At 32.7% G+C, this 24,772-nt stretch overlaps 2 protein-coding genes across 2 annotated transcripts; one reads left to right on the top strand and one right to left on the bottom strand.

Moving 5' to 3' along the window:
* Positions 1 to 513: 513 nt before the first annotated feature.
* LOC132756921 (thyrotropin-releasing hormone receptor-like) lies at positions 514 to 16,882 on the top strand. Its single transcript, XM_060748067.1, has 2 exons — positions 514 to 1,068; positions 16,730 to 16,882. Exons 1-2 carry the CDS (start codon positions 514 to 516, stop codon positions 16,880 to 16,882), a joined length of 708 nt encoding a protein of 235 aa, XP_060604050.1.
* Positions 16,883 to 17,144: 262 nt separating this feature from the next.
* On the bottom strand, positions 17,145 to 23,051 carry LOC132756925 (uncharacterized). Its single transcript, XM_060748072.1, has 2 exons — positions 23,006 to 23,051; positions 17,145 to 19,202 (listed from the first exon to the last, which is right to left on the bottom strand). The coding sequence occupies exon 2, from the start codon at positions 19,189 to 19,191 to the stop codon at positions 18,268 to 18,270; it is 924 nt and encodes a 307-aa protein (XP_060604055.1). The 5' UTR covers positions 19,192 to 19,202; positions 23,006 to 23,051; the 3' UTR covers positions 17,145 to 18,267.
* Between the last annotated feature and the right edge of the window lie 1,721 nt (positions 23,052 to 24,772).

Here is a 24,772-nt window from a genome sequence, read left to right as displayed (position 1 = left end):
ATCTTCTCATTTATCTTGATTCTTCTAATAATGAATCATAAAAGAGCATATTTTATTTGATATTTAAATAAAACATTCCTACAGTAACCCATATAAATAATTTTATTGCACTTTTAATTGACAGATTTTGAAGCCTTAGTACAGAAGAATTGTTTGTCATTAAAATACTAGTTAATTGACTTTATTAATTTATGACACAATAAATAACTATATTCCTTAATATATAACAAAAGTCATAGTAGGATCGTAACAATTAATGCCCCGTTTCACAAACGGGAGCACGAAAGTGTCCAAGTGGAATCTAAAAGATATTACATATATTTAATACTTTCATTATTGTTTCCATTGTAACAATTTCTTATTTCTCAAAGAACATTAATACATGATTGTAATTTGAAAGATATTTTCAAAGAAATGATAAGAAATTACGAAAATTAGTTGAGATTGGACATTTCATTCAAGTGGAGCTATTGCAACAAATCTACTCAGCATAGAATTTATTGACAAGCGAAAATGGATGACTACCCTCTTTTGAACTATTATTCCATGATGACTAAGAACGACACTTATTACGACTATTACTTCAACTACGAAGAAACGCTATTTGAGCAGGCTTTGAAGTGGTTCGAAATTGCATTCATTGTACCAATTGGCGTTCTTGGAAACATCCTCGTGGTTTGCGTCTTGAGTAAGAAAACGTATGAAAAGTCTTCGACTGCCGTTTTCTTTTCAGCCCTAGCTGTATCAGATATACTTATATTAGTGTCAGGTCTGTACAATATTCTAACAGTTGGCAATGACACGAACATAGACTGTAAAATATTCACGTCATTGTGGATATGCAGCGGGCAAACCTCCTCGTGTATCCTAGCCACAGTTGCCGTGGAACGCGCAGTAAGTGTCCAGAATCCACATAAAGCAAAATTCATTTTTACAGCGAGATCTGCAAAGATCATTATGATTTCTATGGTGCTGTTTGTGTTTGTATTAAATGCGATAATGATGGTCTGGTATGATATTGGAGGAGACAGATTCTTTGAGGAAATGTACTGTCATTCTAATGACTTAGTAAGTTCGATCGTGCATGTTTTTCCATGGGTAGATTTTTGTTTGGGATTCGCTTTACCTTTCATAGTTATCGCAATCTGCTCAACGATTATTATTTTCAAACTGAGACAATCTGTTTCTGGACAAAAGAAAGAGAACGAAAAGGGATCCAGTGTGACGAGGACTTTATTGTCGGCCAATGCGTGTTTTCTGATCCTACTGGCCCCAAGCAGAATCTACAATATTATGTACCCAATACCATTAGTAGATGAGGTCGGTTTTCTTACTTTTCACCTTTTCTCTACCATATCCCAGGTTAACGCGTCTGCAAATTTCTTTCTTTACTTTCTGAACGCCCGTATCTTTAGAGCAGACGTTAAAGGCCTCCTGTGTTGTAATACAGAATTGGGCAATAGAAGGTCTGGCTCGACAGTGTAAGTTCGACTTGTATAGTAAAGACAGAACAGCTTGAAAAAAAACACATAACGATAAAATATATGGCTGTCTAAAAAGAGACAAAAGATAACCGAAATAAATCTAAAATTCCCTATTGCTTTAAAAGAATTCAAATTATGTATGTTGTGAAAATATATCGGCTTGATATTTCTCAATTCAAATACACCATTTACACCATTTTCGTGTCTAAATGTTGATTTCTGCTTAAGCCGATGCTAAGGCGTGGTCGGGAACTTGCACTTTCTATTACCGTCCATGAATAGGCTCGATCAAACCGAACCTACAACGCTTTCATTTTTGTCGTTTAGTGTGAGAGGTACGGATTTCGTTCATTTCTATTTTTGATACTGTGACATCTTTAAGTCTGGAAATTAAAACAAATCATTATTGTAAGTCACAATACATTACAATACTGATTAACGCAACATTAGATACCGATGATTCTAAGTGTGACCTGTGGCGTTGTTATAGTTGCCGAAAGAAGTGATTGTAATATTGTGATAATAATTATTCTCAGCAAAGTTTTATGACGTTTTTAAACGCCTTTGTCGATGCTTTAGGATAATTTTACACTTTCTAGCGGAACAGACTGGACTATCTAGCTGAAGCGTAACTGATAATGGTTGTAACAAATCCCTGTCGAGTTATCCCTTAATATCCAAATCTCGGATTGTCGCGTTTTTGACGATAGAAAGTGTTTGACACCTTTTCTTTTAAAAACAAGTACACGTGGGAGGAAGTGTTACACGAGGGATGGAGTTCTAATGATAACTTACAAAGGAGTTCTTGTGATAACTGTCACGGAGTTCGTCGACAAACTATTGTATATACTGCAAAAACACTCGTAAAAAATGGAAATTTTCATCTTTAAAAAATGAGTTAGTTTTAGATGCTTAATTGAATTTTAATGATTAAGCTTGCCTTACATAATGCATTATGTGTCAAAATCTAATTCATAGTCCATTTTTCATTGCTTCTTGCTTAAAATCTGGTAGTTTTGAGTAAAATTTCCAAATTATTTGCCAATTAGCAAGTATTGGCCGTTTATTTCAAGTCTTCGTCCTTGCCGTGAATAATTACCTAATTATAATGCAAAATTGCAAACATAAAGCCCCGACTAACAAATTTATACCAGATTTTTTAAATGTCAAGGAGTTCTTGTGATGCCTCAAATATGTCCTGGAGTTCTTATGATAACTGTTGTTACTGCCAATGTGTTTCTTGCGCTAAATCACGGCACGTTTTAGCGTTTTTTATTATTCAATAAGGTTGTAAAAACGGCTTTACGCCAGAAGTGTGACAATAATCTTGTAAATTGAAGTATAAATTCGATTTAAAAAAAGTCTGCTTCAAGTGTTAAATTTTTATTGTTGCTTTTGTAGGGCGATAAATCTCATTCTTTACGACATTGTTGTTTGAGCATTTTTGCTATTTATTGTTATTTTATGTTGTTATTATTGCGTGTTGTTTTTTTTAAAGTATTTCAGATATAACTATAAAATATTGAAAGAGCTTCTTGCTAAAGAAACAAATATTCATTTTAAAAATGTGATAATATTTTATTGTAGCGTATATCAACGTATTATGTTAAATCGTATGTTTAATTTATAATAATGATCTTTACGTAGAAAACTACAGTCAGGACTCGATACATCGAATCCATTATACTGACAAATTCAAAAAACGACAGTGAATAAGAGGGAATCAATTTTTTTCAACGTTATTAATATCCTTTATAACGGAACATTCGTATTCCGACTCCGACACAATAGAATTGCAAACCAAACCATACAGTCCTGACTGTATTTCCATTCCCCAAAGGAATGCTCAAAATTGGATTAAAAGTTATTTTATAGGTCAAAGTACTTCTTATATATTTTGAAAGTAGGATAACATACGACCACGTAAAGTATTGTATATCTGCGTTCCGAAGAAAAAATATTATTGATATTTCATTTGCAGTTAGAACTTAGGCCCCAAAAACTTTGTAAAAATGTCGCAATTACAGAATTATTTGTAAGTTTGTAGTAATAAAGAATACTGAAATAGTTGTTTTTATTTTTCCTTGAATCGTTTAACTGTAGAAGAAAAGATTTGTATTTGTTGAATTTTAAGTCAAATCGACACTGTCAGACGTCATACGGCGACATTCCTGTTTTACTGGTGGAAAAAACCTTAGTAGGCTCTTTGTGCTTTTTTCATGCATGACCAAGAGCCTGAGGACCACCGACTTTCCGAAGGCTAGCCTGACCCGAGTCGAAACCAGAATATTGAGTAGCAGGTGATTAATTATTAACGACATAATAACTTTAACTGCAACTCCAATCATACATATTTTACAATGCAGGCTTTTGGCTTGTTTGGTCGTGTTTTGAGTCTCGTCGACACAAAGAAATTCATATGGCAACTTTACCTTTACTGGTGGAGAAGGACTGCAGGCGCCTTTTCGTGCTTGTTAGTAGTAAAGGCGCCGACGCCTATACTACTCTTGTGATACTACTCGGGGGCGAGTTGGTACGTGTTTACATGGAACTTCCATCCGGACTCTTACTGTATAGGTCAATCATTATCATCACTTGATTCTTGAAATGCTCTATTTAAATTTTGTTTCAAACATTGGAAATTTTAAACTATTGACTTTGTCTCAAATTGCTATACTAGTCTAGACTTACATGGCCAATCTAATTTCTAAAACATAATATGCACCTAAAGAAATGCTTTACATCTCTTGTTTGGAAATCTTGAAGTGCTCTATCTCCCCTATATAGCTTTTCAAAAGGTGCAGATAGAGCAGGCAGTAATTCATTACAAAAATGTGGGGGGGGGATATAACACTTTTGCTCTCTCCATATCATAATTGTCCAAATAACATATTTAATCCAAATTCATTTGCTGTCACATCGGCATATTTACATACCTTAGAAAAATCAACAAAGGTCAAGTGTGATATCAATGTAGGGAAAGCAGTATAAATTACACAGGATAAATTATACAGTAAAAAGTGAAAAATATAAAACAAAATGCAATCTGATTAATGTACTATACGTAATGATATACAAGATGTACATATGAACTTAAAGAAATGGTGTATAGAGTATAGAGATATACTGTACGGTAATTGACACTTAAGATGTCACGGCGGCCAGCATAAAACAAACACATCAACAACACACAGAAGTGTTACTTAAAGATTCCAGGTTACATTGTGTGTAGTCTTAATATATATGTAAACATGTATATTATCCAATTTATTGTTAACATCATGGAGTAGTGTAAGGGTAGTATACATCAATAAAAAAAACCCCACTTCTACCACGCTTCCTGACGATATGTTTAACAAAGTTAATAATATAGAGGATATTTGTTTAGTTCTGTGTAAGATCTGAATATATTTCACCGAGTGAGCACCAAAAGGTATATTTCACGAGTGGCGCAGCCACGAGTGAAATATGAACTTTTGGTGTTCACAAGGTGAAATATATTTCGATCTTACACTAAACTAAGCAAATTTTCTTTTTATTATATGCAAAGAAACGTTTTAAAAAGACATTAAACCTAATACTGAATGAAAAGCGCGCCAAATGATAATACAACGTGACGTCATTTACGATGTCACGTCATTAAGTTGGTACCAAGTTCTGTGCACGCTGGTATTTCAATGAAACAACGTAAAGGGCTTAAATTTAAAACAGTGAAATTATCAAAGTGGTAATTTCACTGTTTAAAACATTGAAATTACCAGTTTTATATCACTGATATATTTCTATAAACCACCGAAAATCATGTCATAAATAAATATCATAGCGATGACGAATTATCAGTAGGCTTCATATTATATGTATGTATAGCAATAGTGAATATTATATCAGTATAAAATGTGAAAAATGTGTAATCTTGAACCACGAAACTTTTGAATTAACAGTAGTGCATTCAATAAGGCCTGTTTGAATAATCAGTAATGCATGCGGGTTGTGTGTTGCTTTTGTTGTTGTTGGTGGTTTTTATTGTTTGTTTGTTTTTCCCGTGCAGATCATGAAAAGTCCGGTGGTATAAACACGTGTAGGTAAATACACTTATCTTGTTTATTCGTACAGTGAACGGTAGTGTAACATTCGATCAATACTAATGCAATGTCAATACTATGCACATATGTATATAGATCAAGTCGGGTGTTTTGATTGTTTCCATTTGCAAACAAGCGCTTTCACCTCTTTTCTAAACTTCGTTCCACTCAAGAAATAAATGAAAAAGTTTACTACATTTTTTATCAGAAAAAATGTTGTTGAAAGCGTAAACTGTAGCTGTACCTGTACGTCTTCATGCGTTTCCAACTTTCTCCAGTTTTGAGTTTCACTGTATAATATTGAAAATAACGCTGCAGGAAAAACGCAAACAATAAAAGAAATTGTTACTAATGCAAGTGTAACAGAAATTTTTGACATTTTTCCGCGATATGCGAAACTTGTTGTTTCTTTTAAAGCTGCTTTTTTATTGCCACACATTCTGATAGTGTTTATTGCAAACTTCGTGAAGATGCATACGTTAACGATGAACACGATAATAAAGGAAATAAATGCTATAAAAACTGTGTTTAGTACTCGCCAGGTCCACACGGTCCATTCTCTATATGTATCTTCTTCTCCAGAACATTTTCCATTTTCGTCAATACTTACTCCAAGATACATATGACCACTTAGGCTAAGAACTATAACAGGTATCACTCCTATGGCAATGTTTGCATTTCGTAGAGAGCAATACAATTTTGACTTCAAAGGGAGCATAACAACAATGAATCGTTCCACATTCAAAATTACAATATACAGTGTCCCGATCCCACCTGCGGTGTATGCCATAAACATGTGCGTTTTGCAAATTAAATTTGATGACTCCCTTAGATTGAACCCGAACACGGCATTTATCCATCTGACTGGAACCTTGATCCACAAGCTTAATATGTCCGATATTGCCATTGCTAAAAGGAGTCGGGCCGTTGAGTATTTAATATTTCTCGGTCTAGTCACAACTGCTACAATTAAGGCGTTTCCGAATGTACCAAATACCAATAATAATGGTAAAAGAAATTGGTCAATAATCAAATGAAGCCGTAACTCGAAAAACATTATTCTCACTATTTATCACATACACTAACTAGTACATGGCTTTATTCGTGGAGTCGTGTTATTTGGAGTCGTTCTGCTTTATTCAAGTCAAAGGTGTGATCGAATGGTGAAGTCTGAATACATTTTTCATCATTTAAAAATGTTTGTATAACTATTTTTTTACAATCTATCTCCTCTGATCTTTGTTAAATAATTAATCAATATTTGTTTACGACAGCCTTACAGAAATTAATGGCTAAAACCCTAATCATCTAGAAGAAATCTATGAATAATCTATGAATAATCGAAAAAGTAATCGAAGAATAATCTTAAGAATAATCTGAATGCATTTTTACTAAGGAAGGAATGCGTTCTTATTTAAACAAATTATCTCGACAGTATGTGAAACACACAGGAGGATTCAGCTCATCTGTACCTGAAAAAAAGATGAACGAATTACAGAACAAAATGTAATTATAGTAAGATTTTTAAAAGGCTCTCATCACAGCAAAGTCGGTTCGATTCAGCTGTTCATTGACGGAAGGGGTCAATGCAGGTTACACTCTATGCCCACACTGATAAAACATGCACGGTGTTCGCGGCTTAAGTTGGTGAATTTACATAAGGGAATGTTTCCCATATATAAAGTCACAAACCACTCTTAGTGGTGAGCTAGCTTTTCACTGACAGGTTGTGTGTGCCGTACATGTTCAGCTTATTTATTTTAGTCAAACATTCGGTCAAAGTTCATGTTCATTTTTTTTTTCATAAAACATTCTTATGCACTAACATGTATTTCGAATCAAATCCACTTTTCAATGTCTCACTTTTCTAAATATGGAAAACAAATTGATTAGATTCATTGCCATTTTGTTATAATTATTTACTATTGATGAAATGTGGACTGATATGTACATTATGTTGTGATTCAGCACCAGTTAATATGGAATAGTTAAATGTTAATTTGGAAAAAAACAACTAAAATTCATTAAAATGACAAATACAAATCATCACAAAATATTAAATAATACATCTTATAAAAATATTGTTCTTGATTTGAATCAATAATACATTAAAATGTTTTTTATTGTTCCCATATTGAAGTTTATCCCGTGAGTTTAATGATGTTTTTTTGTTTATATTCCGTATTTTTAATGTTGTGTTTTCGTGATTATTCCGTGTTTTTATGTTGTGTTATCTTGATTATTCCGTGGTTTTATGTTGTGTTTTCGTGATTAGTTATTGGTTATATGTTGTGTTTTCGTGATTATTCCGTGTTTTTATGTTGTGTTATCTTGATTATTCCGTGGTTTTATGTTGTGTTTTCGTGATTAGTCCTTGGTTATATGTTGTGTTTTCGTGATTATTCCATGGGTTTTATGTTGTGTTTTAATTAGTGAAATATACAGACTGATCGGTATAATGATTATATGATTAACAATGGGTTTTGATAGACGTTTCCAAATCAAATATATCTTAGTAACAAAAGAAAAAAACTTACCTAAGATTACCCTTCCAGTCCTTTCTATAATCGGCAGGTGATGACAAATTTGGCTGTAAGATTTATTTTTATACATATGTAAAGCAACAAGAAATATTTCCATCATTTCATTTTCATCATCCTCATCTAAATGAAAATTCAAAACAAGTGAACATACATTTCCTTCTGCAATTTAGTCATTTGCAAAAAAAGGCGTCAAATAATTCTGGTATAACATTATACATTAGCCAATGAAATCGTTTTGTACAGATCGTATCAGCTCATATGGCATCGCCTACTTTAAAACGGGTATCCAATAAGAAAGAGCTATAAATTATGAACTTATCGAATTGAATTCCTTCTAGTATAATAATATACAGCATTCTTTTTTTTCTTATTTTTCAATTGGGGATTACTATGCTATATTCCCGGACTTATAAAATCCCTCGCCCTGTTGATGCGTATTCGTGCTGCTACAGATGTAATTGCACGAATAAAAAAAAGTAAAAAATTAAACAACTTTGTCAACATTTTTGTTCCATAAATATTTTAAAAGAATGTAAAAATGATATACTTTTGTTGTTTTATCACTGTTAGAAATTCTTATGGAAATGTGACTTTTATAGACCAATCCATTTTAGAGGTGTACACTGGGGTTCAAAAGTCTATAATTTTTTTAAGAAATCTTACACATATCAACCGGGGTACATTAAACTGAAAAATAAGCGAAATATGATAAGAAAATGCGCAAAATATTAAATTAACAGAATTTAAGCTTTTTCAATTTTGTTCCGTTCATTTTACAAGAAATATATGTTTATTCTGGAAAACTAGAGAGAGAAAATTGTCTGAAATTTAGCAAACAAGTTATTTGTAGAGACCAACATCAAATGGTATAAAAAAATCTCGAAAAATAGTTTCAGTCCAATCCTGTCAAAAATCGAATATTCTCTAAATCCACTATTTAAACACATGTTTGAAAGTTCTAAAGAATAAAAAAGATATGGATTTCTGAGGTATAATGTTAAATGAAAGATGCATTATAAGTTCGTGATAACTGTATCCATCTAAGCCCCACACAGAATACAAATAATATCATTTTAGTCAGAAGAGGTCAAACAAGTTTAATTTGATTGAAAATGTAATCTATAATATAGAATAATAGTAATGCATAAGTTATATATACTGGGAGAGAACACTCATAAGCTTTAATAGCTTTCTGCCCAATCCCAAAATACATGTATATTGTGTAAATAGTGTGTGTCATGAAAAATGTTAATATCGAATAATAAATATGTTTAAACTAAACTATAGTTGACGTTGAATTTGACGCCATCGCTACTGTCATTTGCGCTTACATGTTTCCATAGAGATTTTAATGTGTCTTTTTAACAAAAATATCCTTTTTTAGATATCGGTATTCAGCTTTACGTTTCATAATAATTCCGTCGAAACACATACTGAGTTGTTCACGATTCGCAATACATCATGGATATTTGATAGAAAAATGAATTATTCGTTAAGAACATATTTCAAAGTCACTGTACTCATAATAAAAGATCAACTTTAAAACAAAACATGACATTTATATAGAAAGCTAAATAATTAAGTTACACAGTCGAAATTAGAATTACGAGGATGGGTACCAACATATACGAAGTTTCCATTCTTCTCTCCTTCCCCGTGCACTATAAACAAACATTTAGCAACGATGCAAACTAAATATTTATCAGCCAATTAGTTGGCCTTGTCCCCAATGTGAGAACTTCAAAAATGGAATACAGGACCAGTATGAGTTTGATACCTGTTATCACATAGTGCTTATAACATACGTATATGACGGATGGTTCTCCTTATTCAGAACTTTAAAAATGGAATGAAGGAACAGGGCGAGTTTGATACCTACTGTCACACAGTGCTTATAACATAGGATTATGTCTCATGGTTCTCGTCATTTTTGACAAAATTTCAAACTCAGAATTTGTGTAAGTAAAATATACTGTTCACTAAAATGTAATGAGATATGAATGCAAGAAGCAGTGATAAACAAAACTTACATATCTGAGCAATTTAACTAGAGACTATCCTTTACATTTTATTTCATAATGGCAAGAACTATCCTTTACATTTTAGTTTAGAACTATCTAAGAATGACAAGAACTATCCTTTACATTTTATTTTAGAATGGCCAATGAGATTCTCAGATCTCATTTTGTAATCATAAAAATCACCAATAAAAAATCTTTTCATATTCAGTTCTTCTTTTTACATTTTACAGGAAGACAAACTTAAAACAGTCCGGCTTCGGCCGAAAATAAAATAGAGCAAGTATTTAAAGAGCACATCGTCCAAATCAATGGCAGTGCTTAAAAAAGCCTGGGCAAGCGTTCAAAGAACAATAATCACTGTTTTCATGGCCGAAAATGTATGACATGTATGCTTTAAAGATTATCATTTTATAGGTAAACTAAATGGTGTGCTTTTCTTGCCTGCAGTAACGTGTTCAAAATGATTATCTTAGAAGCAAAAATAAAAATGTTTTTAAGTTACTTAAAGCTGTTTCACTTGATTAAAAACTCAATCGGTTATTTTAGGAATGAACTTTAGGCATTACTGAAGTACATTATGAGATTTTCACTTGATTATGCAATCAATCGATTCTTTTAGGAATGAATTTTATGATTATTACTGATGTAACAGCATTAATGTTTCACTAAATTAAGTAATCAATCTATCTAGTTACAATACACAATGTTCTGAAAAGGCTACAAATGGATAATTTTGAATTCTGATATTATCCTTTCGGCATTTGGTCTACAACCTTTTCCTGAAATATATAAATACAAGCTAAATGAAACATGTTTTTACTATCTGCAATACATTTCACAAGTTCTTTACGTCAATAATCAGCATTCGTATCACCTTTGCACAGGAGATAATGATTAAAAATATGGTTATTAACCAGTAGAGGGTCAAACATGGAATAAAATCAGCTGCTTGTTTTTTGCTTGATGATATTTCCATCGTTCTAATAATCACATTAATATGTACCCCTGTACTTCTTTAACACGTCCTATATCTATAAGATTTTGTTTGTTTGTTTCATTTTACGCCTTTTTCAACAGTATTTCAGTCATATAGGCGGGTAGTTTCCTAACCATCGTTCCTGGGGAGTTACACCAGTACTAGACAACCTTCCTCCGCGCTAAACTACCAAAGCATCTCCCGGGGATCGAACCCACGCCAGAGAGATCTATAAGATACATGGCTTATATAACTCCAACAAAGATTGCTAATTAAGATCAAATCATATTAAGAACTTAGTGTGACTTTAGACATACTGAGTTGTACACGATTCGCAATACATAATGAATATGTGAGCGAACAAATGCTGTGGTACAATACGACAGGGATACGATTTCGTTCATCCCATTACCACATGAGCATTTTGTGAAAAATGGTTGTTTTCATTGAAAAGTCTCCCGTTACAAGTTCAAATTGCTATAAAACTAGGAAAACTGCTTTAATACTACTCAAACTTGGCACAAATGTTGACTGGACCATTGCCTTTGTAACAACATGCTCAGGCTTAAATTTCCTGTTACCATGGCAACGAAGGGACATCTCAAAATTGCTAAAAATCACTATTTGCATTGATTTTTTCCCATCAAAATTGATTTCAAAATGCTGTTACTTCTCAACGGATTGAGATAGAGTCAAATGCCTTTCAGCGTTGGTTACACTTTACCTTTTGATCGATCTGGGGTTTTTTACAGCCTCACACAAGTCCAAAATTTCCTTGGCAATGAGGGGGACTACCGCCCAAAACTCCCAAAACAAAAAGGGGCACATCCCCCTTCTGGCAACCCCTTGATATATCTTTTGGATAGGGGGCCGCACCAAAAAAGTGGTCACTTTTTTAAACAAGATTTAGGGGGCCTAAATAAGGCATTTTTCATCATTCGAGACAACAAAAAGGGGATGAAAAGGCGTTAAAAGGCGTGTATATCGGGTTATGGGTTAATCTTTACATAAAACCATTACGGTATTACTATTATTTATTTATTCATTTATTTAATTTTAATTTATATTGTTGTTGTTGGTGGTGGTTGTGACGGTGGTTGCGTTGTTTGTAGTTGTTTTTGTTGATGTCGCTGGTGCTGTTGTTAGTATCATCATCATAATCATAATCTTCATCATCATTTTTATCATCATCATCAGTCTATTTCTCTGCCTTGTCTGTTCTAAAGTCTTTATCCTGTTGCGGTTTTGAGTGCATGAAGTTGACATTAACTGTTTTTTCAAGTTCGCTCTCTAAATAAAATTTCATCATATGCGAAACACACACATATATCCTCTGTTTAATTTGTCTATAGCTTTTAATTAAGCTGTTAAGATATATATAATGAAATTGTTACATATATGTAGTACCAATTGAGTTTTAAATCAAACTATGACGTTTCACTTAAAGAATTTTGTAATTAACTTTAGCCTTATTACTGAAGTAACATCATAAGTGTTTCATTTGATTAAAAAATCAATCAATTATTTTTGGAATGAATTTAAGGCTTATTACTGAAGTTTATTTCTAGTATTTCATTCGATAATATAATCAATCGATTCTTTTAGGATTGAAGGAATGAATTTAAGGCTTATAACTTAAGAACATTACAAGTTAAATGTTGATGCTGTACATCAATGACACCGCCAATGATTTGAACAGTCAATCAGCATTGAAAATCGTTCTCTATTACAGTTGAATATCCGAAGCACAAATCTTTTTTTCCCATGTTCTTAATATGTGCTCGTTTTTAAATGCATATTTTTTGTGAAAAAGCAAAACGCAATGCATAAATTGACAAAGTACGAAGAAATGCCGTGTCTGAAATTCTGAAATGAATGTCTGTTGCGACAAAGATTGAAACGTCTGGTCAAAGTAAAATAAATGGGATAATATGTAAAATTGAAATGATTGGTACATGTACACTTAAAATAAATTCAAGACACCATGTGCCGAGAATATGTCTATTTAAATATTGATGCGAATTGCATAATATTCCAATGATTTTAAGGGACGAACTGTTCTGCAGTGTTCTCCGCGCAACCGGTGCGCAGGTTTGGCTTACTTTCTTAACGTTTGAGGGAGAACCGCCCTTTGATAGTGGACGCGGTTTAGGATTTGTAGCTTGTACTTTAATGATTCGACAAGTGATATTGATCAAAGTTGTCCTGGTTCCCTTTCGCCTCGTCAACAAAGACTAAATGCTAGCATACGGAGCATCATATTTAAATTTGGCGACAATTTAAGCCGAAGCCGAACTTCAACAGAGGCGGAGCAAATGAAGTGAGTGACACTATCTCAGTCGTTACCTCTCTCAACGATTAAGTTTTAAAGCGATCTACTATAGACTGGCTTATTGGCACGTTATTTATTAGGTAGATAATGATACCGAGAATATGATATTCAAACATGGCACTATCACTTCAGTTGAACGTTCATTCTAATCCCTTAAAGCTCTGTGACATGTTGTACGTCAGAAAAGCTATTTGAAAACAGTGTGATTTTGTTTAAACAAAAAAGACACAAAATCAAGCCTAATATTTTCCCCTTTGCTATATGGACAAAAGCATATCTACGTGTTTCACTTGATTAAAAAATCAATCAATTATTCCAGGAATGTAGGAATAGATTTTAAGGATTATAACTGAAGTGACATCAGGAGTGTTTCAATTGATTAAGTAATCAATATATCTAGTTACATAAAAAAATGTTCTGAAAAGCCTACACATGGATAATTTTGAATTCTGATATTATCTATTCGGCAATTGGTCAACAACCTTTGCTTGAAATATATAAATACAAGCTAAATGAAACATGTTTTTATTATCTGCAATACATTTCACAAGTTCTTCACGTCAATAATCAGCATTCGTATCACCTCTGCACAGGAGATAATGATTAAAAATATGGTTATTAACCAGTAGAGGGTCAAACATGGAATAAAATCAGCTGCTTGATTTTTGCTTGATGATATTTCCATCGTTCTAATAATCACATTAATATGTACCCCTGTACGTCTTTAACACTTCCTATATCTATAAGATACATGACTAATATATCTCCAGCAAAGATTGCTAATTAAGAACAAATCATATTGAGAACTTAGTGTGACTTTAGACATACTGAGTTGTACACGATTCGCAATACATAATGAATATGTGAGCGAACAAATGCTGCGGTACAGTATGACACCATTTATTTTATTAGGTAGATAAAATTAGATAATGCTAAGAAGAATATGATATTCAAACATGGCACTATCACTTCAGTTGAACGTTCATTCTAATCCCTTAAAGCTCTGTGACATGTTGTACATCAGAAAAGCTATTTTTATTAGAAAATTTGAAAACAGTGTGATTTTGTTAAAACAAAAAATACACAAAATCAAGCCTAATATTTTCCCCTTTGCTATATGGACAAAAGCATATCTACGTGTTTCACTTGATTAAAAAATCAATCGATTATTCCAGGTATGTAGGAATGACTTTTCGGCTTATTATCAGAAGTGTTTCACTTGATTAAGTAATCAATCTATCTAGTTACATATATAAAAATGTTCTAAAAAGGCTACAAATGGATTATTTTGAATTCGGATATTATCTATTCAGCAATTGGTCTACAACCTTTGCTTAGGATATATAAATACAAGCTAAATAAAACATGCTTTTTATCTGCTGAAAATTTCACAAGTTCTTTACGTTAATAACCAGCATTTGTATCACCTCTGCACCGGGGGTAAAGATTATAACGTTACCCCCTGTGCAGAGGTGATAATTATGTTTTTTTTATCCAGAAGTTGTTCAAACCAGGAATAAAATCATCTGCTTGGTTATATCGCCATCATTTTTATTAACACTCTGATATGTACCCTGGTTCGTCTTTAACGCTTCCTACATCTAATAGATTTATGGCTTATATATCTCCAACAAAGATTGCCAATTTAGAGAAAATCATATGAGAACGTAGTGTGACTTTAAACATACTGAGTTGTACACGATTTGCAATACAAAATGAATATGTGAGAGAGCACATGCCGTGGTACACAATGACACCATGTTTCATTGGTTTAAGCCAGTAAGATTTTAAAAGTACTTTGTATATGTGGTATGTATGATGACTAGGGTGCGACTTTGAATAATGTATACATTAAACAGTTGTGGCATTAGTGTTATTATTTATTTATTGTTGTTTGTGGTGGTCGTCATAGTCGTGTTCGTAGTTGTTTTTGTTTCTGATGGTGGTGGTTGAGATGTTTCCATCTTTATCATCATTGTCATCGTCGTTATTATTGTTATTATTTTCACATCGTTATCACCATCATCATTGCTAAATTTTTAATTTCTTTAATAATATTTCAAGTCAATTTGTGACTTGTCATCCATGTGTAAAATGTGGCACATTACGTCCTTTCTCCATTTACGAAAAATAGAGAGAAATATAGAATCCCTAAAGAACGGTCAAAACGACAAATTTGAAAATGTTTCAGGCTCGGTTTGATTGACCCTTTCATGAACGCTAATGGAAAGTGCAAGTTACCGTCCATGCTCCCCTAGCACCGGCTTTAGAAGTATTCAACATTTAACATGAACTGGTATAATTTAGAATTTTGAAACATCCACAGATGTGTACATACATGTACGTGGTTATCATGGAACCTTCAATGTGATACGTTAGTACCGTTCCATGACTTTCTTTCTTTCCGTCATTATACATGAAGCAGACCTAATGTCATCCTCGAGGTTCCGATTTTCTTTTATTCCAACCATAAAAGGAATTTATTTTTAAACAACTGGGATCGTGTTTTATTTCAACAGCCTTTTCGGACGCGTCGAAATTTTATTCACATACAAATGTTTAGTTTAACCGACCTAAAGTTGATAATTATGAACATAAATAAGTCAAAAGCTAACATTGCGATCACGCAAGGATGCAATTCTGATACCTCAACACTTACCGGCAACCCCTTTGCCACATCATAGTGGTGACGAATGGTGGTGGTGATAAAGGGAATGTGAAAGATTATGATGATAAAATGATGATAATAATTATCATTATTTTATCATTACTCTTCTTAGTGAAATGATGATAATTTGGATGTAAATAATGAAAATATTGATGATCATGAGGATGATCATGATGATAATAAAGAAGATGACGGAATTGCAGTGAATGGTTATACTGGCGATAATAATGATGGTTGGAATAAAGTTTGTAACGATGATTAGATGATGATCAGGATAATGATAATTATTACTACCATTATTATTATCAAAATTATTATCATTTTCATTACTATTGTAATAGGGATGATGATGATGACGATGATGATGATGAAAATTATAAGGCTGAAAATGTTGTGCAGAATACATATTAGGATGGTGGTATGATGCTTTTTGTGAAGATGACAATAAGGATGATGGTGATGATGACGGTGGATTGTTTGTTTTTCTGTTCGTTTGTTTTTACACCGAATTTAAAACAATTTTATAATATCATTCCACCTTGTCTGAGTAAACAGCAGTTTTTATCAATTTCTGAATATCCAAGCAATTGACTGTTAATCAATACTGTTTTCTGAATTAGCAGTATACGACAAATGGTGATTATTATGTTGATGATTTCGGCAGCGACGACGATGACGATGATTATAATGATGATGCTGATGATGACGATGTTGCTGATATTTATGAATTTCAGGTCAGGATGTTCGAAATAAATCCTTTCTTAATAATTGTATGATTTTTCCGTTGATTATCATGACAAGTTTTTAGCTACATCATTGCCATGGCATTATTATAAGGTTTCAAGTTATCAATTAAACATAACAATGGCTTCTAAAGCTGTGTTAGAAACATTTTCAATACGTTTGGTGCACTTTTGAAATAAAGTAAAAAGATTGTTGTGACAAAGTTACGAAGTTTGCCGTGGCAATACAGTTTTGCCATGCCGAAATGCAAACTTTAAATCAAAAACGAAACACATACATTTTGGAACCTTTTAAAAACTGTAACAATTTAAGATATATTTCATTAATTTAAAAGGCGTAGACATATGGGTAAAAATTACTTAAACTAGCGTGACAAAAATGGAATTGGTGGCTTTTTTTAAAGGCTCCTACAACTTACTGAAGTTTGACGCGGTAAGAGGGTATATTTTGCATTTTACAAATGATTCAATTGTAGATATCCATTACCCTTTGAAATCCAATTCTCGATTCTACTTTTAATTTCATCAAATAATTTATTTTTAAAAAAACACAATAGATATACATGTATAATTAATTTCTACCATAATAATAAATTATAAAGCTTTTGATTGAAAATTATAGCTGATTTGTATTTCATGTCTTTTTTTATAAATATTAGAAAATCTTAAAACAATATTTATTTTATACGCTTCAAATTAGAAAACTCCGAATAAAATATTTTATTCACGGGGTGGATCTTAGCTTCAGTAAATTCAAGTGAAGAATTTTATCCTTTCCACAACTTACATTATTTTACCTGTTTCGTATGCTTAAGTGGTTAAAAAATGGTTGCTACGTTTGTGGGATTTTGGTGAATAATTGATAAATTCGTACATTTTGTACCTGATAAATCATTTGCTAAACAGCATAACTCAACTCAGATGCACGACTGATAAAATACCATGTGTTGGAGTCAACTTAAAAGATCGGACAAATTTTCCAAAATATAAAGTTACAAATGAAAAAGAAAAAAAAACATGAATTCACAAAAATACAGAACATGAGATTTCTTTATCCTATTTCCTTTAGCATTGTTTATCTTTAATATTACACCAATATTTCTTCATAAAGTACATTATATGTAATGAATATAATTGAGTTTTCCATACTCGGGCAATTTTTATTAAGGGATAGCATTTTGAAAACCACAAACAATAAATAAGAAATTAACCAAAAGTCAAAAATTTAAAACAGATTATTCTTTCTTAAGCTACATGCTATCTCAACATATTTATTCACATGGCATTTTGATTATTTCCAATAAATTCTTATCAAAAGTGATAATGATCTAACTATTTCAGAACTTTTAAGTCTCTCGAAAAATTTCGAGTTAACCTAAACTTGAAAATAATCAATTCACTTTTGATACAGTTCTTTCTTAATCACATCGTTTGTACATATAAACATAGTTATCTAGTTTTGCAATTTCAGAATAGGAACTCGCGAACAGTTCTCGTCCTTGAAAGAAGTAGCTGAGTGCATACGGATCATCGAGGCTATCTAGTTTAACAAATCTTTGAGAGCCTTTCTTCGATATCGCTATAACATTCTTTTCATTTCCATTGATCGTACTAACAAACATTGATCCGCCCTCTGCTAAAGCCACTCCTCTTGGGTCTGCATTTGATCCGCCCTCCGCTAAAGCCACTCCTCTTGGGTCTGCATTTGATCCGCCCTCCGCTAAAGCCACTATTCTTGGGTCTGAATTTGTTCTGTAATAATTCTGAACCTTGCAATTCAGGTCTAAGACTATAACTGCCTTCTTATCTCTGTCTGACACCACAATAGACGTATAATTTGTTTGGATAAACATGGGTCGCCTAAAGATTTCTTCATCTCTATCATTTTTCCTTATCGTTTTCAGTACCTCACCTTGTCTATTCATGACGTGAAGCGCTGGGGGTGACAACGAAGAAACAATAAAATTTGGCTTACAGTGACCTATTCCCCAATATTGCTTATCAAACCTTAATGTTCTTTTTATTCTCCATCCTTTTGCCGTAACATCAACTAACTGAATTCTTTTTTCATTGGGAAGTGTAACTGCAACTGTATCATGAAACATTCCTGTAATATCCCAAGGATGGCCATCCAGGCTTATCCTATCGGATAGTTTATTAAACGAGGTGTTTGCCATTTTTAGTGCCTTGTTATTGTAGTCTGTTACATAGATAGAGCATGGTTGGTAAAATACCATGGCAGTGATCCAGCATACATTAGTATCTTTAATGGAATGCATGCATATTCTACTTTTAAACTCTAGAAGTGTCGGGTCTTCTTCTCTCATACATTTACTTGCCATCCTGTTTATGTCTGAAAATATAAATGGAGCCATCATGGATTTATGCATGAATTGTTTTGTACTAAACTAATAACTTAGTGCATATTAATGCACTTGAATATGGGAACAATCTATGTCACCTCACCTTAAAGTCTTTACCGTTTTAAGCATTTGTTGAAGATGGACAAAACAAACAACATGTTTCTTAGAAAATGTTGAAAGAGATGGTCCTTCATAAGCAACAAGTCTGTTCTTATGAAATAATGAATAGTGCACACATCGCTCAGTCACCACCTTACAATATTATGTCTTCAAAACATGTGGCGATTGAGTCAATTTTCTTACAGGACCAATATATGATAGCATTGAGATGATGTATCAGTGATTTTTTTCTCCAATTTTCAAAACAACCTGTGGCTTTCTGAAGGGGGGGGGGGATATAGCGCGATAAATCAGAAAAGGTGGAAACCTGAAATCAAATTCAAACAACTGAAAATGGAATTTACTCACACATTTTATGGAAAAAAAAATGATTTCAATTCAATTTAACATGCATGGTACATAGCAGAGACCATCTCTAGGGACAGATTTCTGTCTTCTAGCTGATGCTGTTAAGTCATGGTTCTGGTAAGGAAGAGCACGAGGCATTTTAGGGGAAAATATATGCATTTTTAGGGACAAATATCCCTATTTTGGGTGGGGAATAGCGCTTAATCGGTGGTAAAACCTGAAAATAAATCACTGTGGATTTTCTACAATTTGAAGGCGAAAAAAAGATTTTAATTAATTTAACTGCGGTAAAACTTTCTAATGGAAGATTTCCTTCTAGCGACACATGAAAATAAAACACACGAGACATTTTAAAAGTATATGCATTTAGGCGTTACCTATTTTTCCCCTAACACCCACTTAAAGAGTGTTCCATCTTCGACAGTAAATTTACTTGCGTGACTTTTGTAATCAAGTTAAACAAATGGATCTATGTGAATGATTTAATTGCCTTAAAAACATTTACATTTGTCAGTTGTAAACATCAATGCAATGAAATTCTGCTTTTTTACGCTGTAGATCTTTATCAAAAGAAAACATTCTAAAATAGTTTTACAATATTATGTGTCATACAATATTGTCAGTCCGTGTTCTGCTACCTAGATTTCTTAAACAAATCATTAAGGGATAAAACTGGTAAAGCTGAACGCAACACTGAAGCCTATAAATTACATCCTGTGTTATAAACATATAAAAATTGCCGTTTATAAGGAAATTCAACATTGATGGCTGAAAAAGTAAAAAGATATGGATTCATGGATATAAATCAAGCCGATGGTCTTAAACTGCTGATGCCAGCCTGAATTTCAAATATTTGAACTAAAATAATCATTTTCGGTTACTTTTGCCTTAATGTCAACAAAGTAACAGAGTATTCCCGCGGGCACACATTTATATATATATATATACCAACAGATACATACCGGACCCCTAAGCATGCCACCATATGCAAAACCATACAAAATTGAGCCTTGGGTTGACTGAGGCCAGCCGAAAATATCAATAGATATGAGCTGAAATGACCATTTAAAGTTCGATTTCGGCTTTACGTCGGAAAAATATCAGAGAATTTACGACGAACACACCTATACCAGCGGGCACACGGACATACCATACACGACCGTATATTAAATTAGTCGTCGGATTATTGTTTCATCAGCAGTAGCCGTAAATCAAGTTGTTCTGGCTAGCTGGAATAACCGGAGATCGATGTAATAACTAATATAATTAATACATGTAACAACATGATGAAATAAACCAATGATCTTTTGGACAGGTTTTACGGTATAATCTCTGGTTCGCCCGGGTCACCAATTTTAGATTGTTTCCTTATCGATTTCTAAAAATAAATGAATCGAAAATCGGAACAAATCGAGGCAATAGGAGCGTTTTCGTCTATAATCTATAACAACTTATCCGAAGACTGACGGAAAGGGTCGAAAAGTTGCGATTGCAACTCGAGGAGGTCATAAACTTCATTGTGTAGTTTTACCACGTGACTTCAAATGTAAACAAACATAGAGGGTGATCTATATGTATACTAAGTAATGAATGTTATCAATTATGAACAAATCCAAAATATCGTCAACAGGTTCATGCACGTAATCTAAAGGTTGTACTTCCGGTTTATAATACATGATGGTTAATATATATTATTTCAGTTAATCATACTTTTCAAAGAGACATCGAGACATTTTGGACGGGCAATGTCTTTTTCGAATTGCAATTGTACACGGACGCACAGACGTTTTTTTAGCCCCTAACGTGATAAGCCCCTATAAACACTCTTTCGAAATATTTAAACATTAAAAGACGATTGAGACATCTGTTACAAAGATTAAACTTGTTTTCAAAAACTTTTCGCATAAATAGAAAAAAAGCTATTACCATCAATTGTCAAATAAGCCAACCAATTCGCGACCTGAGTCTAGCTCATGTATGCGCACTTGTTTCGCTTTTTAGCTGCAATTCTCTACCGACTAAACTTTTAATCAAAATCATCACTTCCGGGAGACTAAAAAATTTGGCATTCATAATATACATGAACAAGTTAAATGTTGATGCTGGACATCAAAGACGCCGCCAAATGATGTTAACACGAACAGTCACAGATAATGTACAAAACCAGCCGTGACAATTGTTCTCTATTACAGTTTAATATCCGGAGCACTAATCAATTTTTCTTCATGTTCCTGTTTAATAATTAATTAAGTTGCATATTTTTGTGGAAAAGTAGAGCCTAATGCATGAATTCACAGGGATTGTGCACAGTGTGTGGACAGTGGATAGTGTAAAAAGGTTGCACGGTTTTGTCCGACCTAGCAAAAATATAATATTCCATCCCATATATCGGTTTGTTGTTCAAATACAATTTAGACATCTCTCACTGTGTTTTGAACATTTAGGCCAGAATTGATTGATTTCATTTGCAAAAAATGCAAGAAGATCTATCTTTTTCATTATTTTGATGAATTTTGTTATAATATTATTTTTTTTATGACAAAAAATCTACTGGTCCGTCGGACCACCAACCTTGCAATAATCACCGGACCGATGCTAAATTTAGTGGCCTTGGGCCTCGGACTGGCGTTAATTTCGAAGACTGTGTGGATAGTGTAAAAAGGTTGCACGGTTGTGTCCGACCTAGCAAAAATATAATATTCCACCCCTTATATCGGTTTGTTGTTCAAAAAAGGTTTATGTGGCGACAATAATGTTTTTATATGATCAACAAAAAAAAATGACTTTGCAATTTTGACTTATATATAGTGGACTTGTGACAGTCGGTCGATTTGGCGTGTTCATCCCCTTGTCTATATATTTTATATACAGTATATATATTTTTTTCTAGAATTACGTTTTACACTATCCAAACACTGTGCCGAGTCCCTGTGCATAATTTACAAAGTATAATGCCATGTTTGAAATTCTGAAATGTTTGTCTGTTGCGACAAAGATTGAAAGGTCTGGTAAGAGCAAATTAAATTGGATAACAAGTACAAATGAAATGTTTGTTTGGTATACTGACTTGAAGGTGATGACATCAAGCGTCCAAAAAATATTGATATTTGGTCGAAATATGGGTGCGAATTGCATAATGTTCGAATGACTTTAAGGACGAACTGAACATTCCGTTTATTTACAAATAGCAAAAATGTGTATGTAAAATCAAATAATAGGTATGAATAAATTGTTAAATATTATCAATTCTTAGTTGCGTATTGTTTCTTATTTATAAAAGATTAAACTATATATAAGATAACATATTTGTTTACATTTCACTTACCGGGGAATTTAGGTATAGAACCACTAAATGTAATAAAAAATCTAAGCAAAAGAGAACAATCGTCACATATATCCTCTAACAACCTATCGCAAATATTTATGATACATTTTAAAACAACTTACTTTTTCACTCAGTTTATCTGTTTTATAACTTAACTGATAATTATTTGCAAAACAAATCTGCGTTGCGTATTTTAGTCATACCTCTTGTTCCCGTTCGAATTTGGTTCCAAGTCATTAGCATTGACACGTTATCTATTAGGTAAATAAAAAAAGATAAAAATGAAAAGAATATGATATTCAAACATGGCGCTATCACTTCAGTTTAACATTTATTTTAAGTCCTTAAAGCTCTGTGACATGTTGTACATCACAAAAGTTGGTTTTTTTTAGAGAATATGAATACAGTGTGGTTTTTTAAAACAAAATAAAATAGAGAAAAGCAATACTATTTTTTTTCCCATCGCTGAATAGACGAGTGCATATCTACTAGCCGCCGCGAGCACGCAGCGTCTAAGGTATAGAATAGGAAAATGTGGAAAACAACACGCCATGCATCTTGGTAACCTTCTGTTTGATGGCTGGTCAGCTTTACTCACATAAAATAAATGTGATGGCACGGTTGGGACTGACAGTATACAGTTTGGTGTTTGAAATCAATAAATTTAACACTCTGCCATAGGCGCAAGCCTTGCATGATCTTGGTCTAATGACGTATAAATAAATGAAGGTCATCTAGAAGCCTTACACAATGTACATAACAAGTAATATAAATTACTCGTACTACATATTCATTTCATTTTATTGATTGGTTTAAACATATTTTATTCGTCACATAAGCATATTTACATACATCATATTTCCAATCAGTTCAAGACAAGGATTAAACTGGAAGCAACCTAATGCTTATTGATGTCTTTTTCCACATTTTATTGCTTGGAAAGAAATTTTATTTTAAATCTTATAATATTAAATTTCACGGCCTATATATTGACCTCAAACTTCAAATATAGGGGTAATTATCTTACCATAGGTGCTGCCATTACTAAGTTATTTAAAACACAGCGTTGAATTATTAGACAAGGTTGACAGGATAAACACTTAGATGTACGGACCCCATTGCAGTGTGCTTCCACTTTTAGTGGGAACATAAAAAAAAAAGTTGGATGATTATTCAGCCATCATTATAGAATAACAGTTTCTTCAAAGCAAATGACATTGAAAATAAAAAAACACAATTGGTTATATTTTTTTCCAAATAAAATATCAAAAGAGACGATGAAATAAAAGAAAGCAAATTTGTAAAAGTAAAATGAGCAAGATGTATCAATATTTCTTGTATGAAACAGATTTGAAAAAGAAATCAAACTAATATGTATATAATATAATTAAACCTGAGATATGAATGCATAGGGAAAACGTTATATTTTGATAAATACCATTTCCATGGAAATACAGTGCTTGGTTTCATGTCGTCTGCTAGAGCATTAACATCATTGTCACAGCGTTGCTCTTGTATAAATACACATCAATAAATCGTCTGAAACAACCGATAATTTTAATATATGTGTCGTAAAATAATTAACACATATTAACAAGTTCTACAAAAAAATAACAACAAAAGGATTCGGATTACTATAGGGTATTTTTAATTTTATATTCCAAAGACCCATGAAATGCAAGAAGCGCAATAAAAGAACTTTATAGAACATCATTCTATATAGACATCTATAGCTATAGATTAATGTGATGGAAGACAGTATAATTC

Source organism: Ruditapes philippinarum, unplaced genomic scaffold (genome assembly GCF_026571515.1).
Source record: "Ruditapes philippinarum isolate M1 unplaced genomic scaffold, ASM2657151v2 ctg1299_1_1_1_1, whole genome shotgun sequence".
Lineage (NCBI taxonomy): Eukaryota > Metazoa > Mollusca > Bivalvia > Venerida > Veneridae > Ruditapes > Ruditapes philippinarum.
The sequence above is the reverse complement of the archived record's forward strand: the minus strand, read 5'-3'. Positions and strand labels throughout refer to the sequence as shown.

Coding starts and splice junctions, on each gene's coding strand:
- LOC132756925 (XM_060748072.1), bottom strand. CDS start 19,191: ATGGCAAGTAAATGTATGAGAGAAGAAGACCCGACACTTCTAGAGTTT.
- LOC132756921 (XM_060748067.1), top strand. CDS start 514: ATGGATGACTACCCTCTTTTGAACTATTATTCCATGATGACTAAGAAC. Junction 1,069..16,729: donor ACTGTCATTCTAATGACTTA/GTAAGTTCGATC, acceptor CTGAATTAGCAG/TATACGACAAATGGTGATTA.